Source organism: Trypanosoma equiperdum (genome assembly GCF_001457755.1).
Source record: "Trypanosoma equiperdum strain OVI genome assembly, contig: ctg_851, whole genome shotgun sequence".
Taxonomy (NCBI): domain Eukaryota; phylum Euglenozoa; class Kinetoplastea; order Trypanosomatida; family Trypanosomatidae; genus Trypanosoma; species Trypanosoma equiperdum.
The window spans coordinates 650-2,690 of record NW_027124811.1 but is presented as its reverse complement, the minus strand read 5'-3'; the positions used below and the strand labels follow the sequence as shown (position 1 = coordinate 2,690).

At 47.1% G+C, this 2,041-nt stretch overlaps 1 pseudogene across 1 annotated transcript; it reads left to right on the top strand.

Moving 5' to 3' along the window:
- The first annotated feature begins 396 nt into the window (after positions 1-396).
- Positions 397-1,780, top strand: TEOVI_000401000:pseudogene (annotated as a pseudogene). Its single transcript is given in 2 exon segments — positions 397-1,767; positions 1,769-1,780. Coding segments are annotated over 2 exon segments (1,383 nt in total).
- The last annotated feature ends 261 nt before the right edge of the window (positions 1,781-2,041 follow it).

Sequence of the window (2,041 nt, the reverse complement as noted above, 5' to 3'; positions counted from 1 at the left end):
ATATATTGACTTTAGAGCAGTCAATGAAGATATTATGGTTGGAGAGGTAATAAGGCACAACTTGAAATTTGAAGGATTGCTGACAGTGGATATGCAGGATTGTCGGTATATAATGCATGCAAACGACGCGGCAAGCAGCTGGACGACAGAGCAAATAATAGTAGTTAATCATTTACGTGAGGAGGATTATGCCACTCTGATGGAAACCAAGAAGGTGACTAGCCACGCTGCAGTTGTTAACGCCTTGACGTTTCTGGGTGATCATTGGGCTCTCTTCAACTGCTAAGCTATTACAAGTAAAACATAACTCATTCTGCTTTCCTGGGAGTATTTTTTATAAAGTCTCTTATCATTATTGTCTGCCGTTTTTTGTGGTTAGTACAGGGTGTAACCGCCATGATCTCCATTAGGTATTTTTTCTTAGCAACAACGGTAGCTCAACTCGCGGTGCCTTCAAACAACGACGAAAATGCAGTGGAATTTAATATTTTTTGCGGATTGCGAAATATGCTTGCCAACAAGCAAATAGTAGACGGCACCACACCAGAGCTGGCTACAACGGCCGCTACCTCCTGGATTAATATCCAAGCAATGTACACGCAGACGGCCAACGATAGTTTTTACGAAAACGGCCCGGTAACAGGAACCAAGGACAAACAAGGAGGCGGCAAGGAGCTAGCATTTCAAGAAGACTGGAAAACCAAGACCCGCGACGAGCTCACAAAACTGACGTACAAAGACGAGGATGGCAAAGACAAACCAAAATTTAAACGGACGGCACGGCACCTTTTTCCAGGCAGCGTGGCGGCTAAGCTGGACAGAGTATACGTCACAGCAAAGAAGTTGCACTCAGAAATTGAACAAGACAAGCAGCAACTGGAAACCAACACTGACACAATAACAAACATAGCAAACCTTGCACTAAACGGTCCAAAAGGAGGGTCGGGGCAAACAGGAGCAGACAAGCCGGAAGCAACAAGCTTCGGAAGCGACCATGCGCAAGCCTGCGGAAAAGCAGGGACCGACACGGGCAAAACGCTGGTAAACGACCTTCTTTGCCTTTTCTCAACAAACACCGGCGCATCGGCGGATTTAACAGCAAAAAAATGCGACAGCACAGACGCCACACTGGCAGGCAACACACTGGCCTTCAACAGCGCCGCACAAGGTCCAACAGCATACGGACACCTAGAAACGGCGTGCAAGAAGCTCCATTCAACACCACACCTCACGCCAACAACGATCGAAACGCTGGTGAACCAATTCCGAGCAGCACTGGGACGCTATGCAGGCGCCGGCAACACTGACCACACCTACAGATTCGGTAAAGGCAAAGCGATAAGCGGCGAATGCTCCGGCGACACCGGTAACGATGTCTGCATCAGCTATGCATAGAAGCTGGCTCTAGCCACACATGCCGAGACACCGCTGCGGCGAATACCCTGGGTTTCACATCTGCTAGATTTGAGAGAAACACTTTTAACTAGAAAGGGCTTGTTACAAAGCAAAGAGCAAAAGGAAAATAGGCTAATAACCTTAGAAGAATCTATGCAAACAATATACCAGGAGGCTTTACATGGAGAAAACGACAAGAACGCCCAGCCATCAAAAAGCAACCCACAAACTCCGCCAGATCCTGAAAAGCTAAAAGAATGCGAGAAGTACCACAACAAATCGACGGAATGCACAAACAATGGTTGCGAATGGAAAGGAGAGACTGACAACAAAGGCGAATGCAAACCTAAAGCAGGAACAGAAACCACATTAACAGGGACCAAACTAGCGGTCATGCAAGCGGAGGCAGAATGCAATAAATTACTCACAAACGAAGCTTGTGCGACCGTCGAAAAATGCGAATGGCGCGCCGAAATTAGCCCGCCCAAACCAAAGTGCAAATTGAACGCGCTAGTAAAAAAGATAGCAGAAGAGGCAGACCAAGAAACAGAAGACAAAAAGCTTACAAAATACTCCGATGCGGCAACGGAACAGGAATGCAAAAAGGTTGAGGGCAAGATACCAGAGGGGAAAAAAGCCGTTTGTG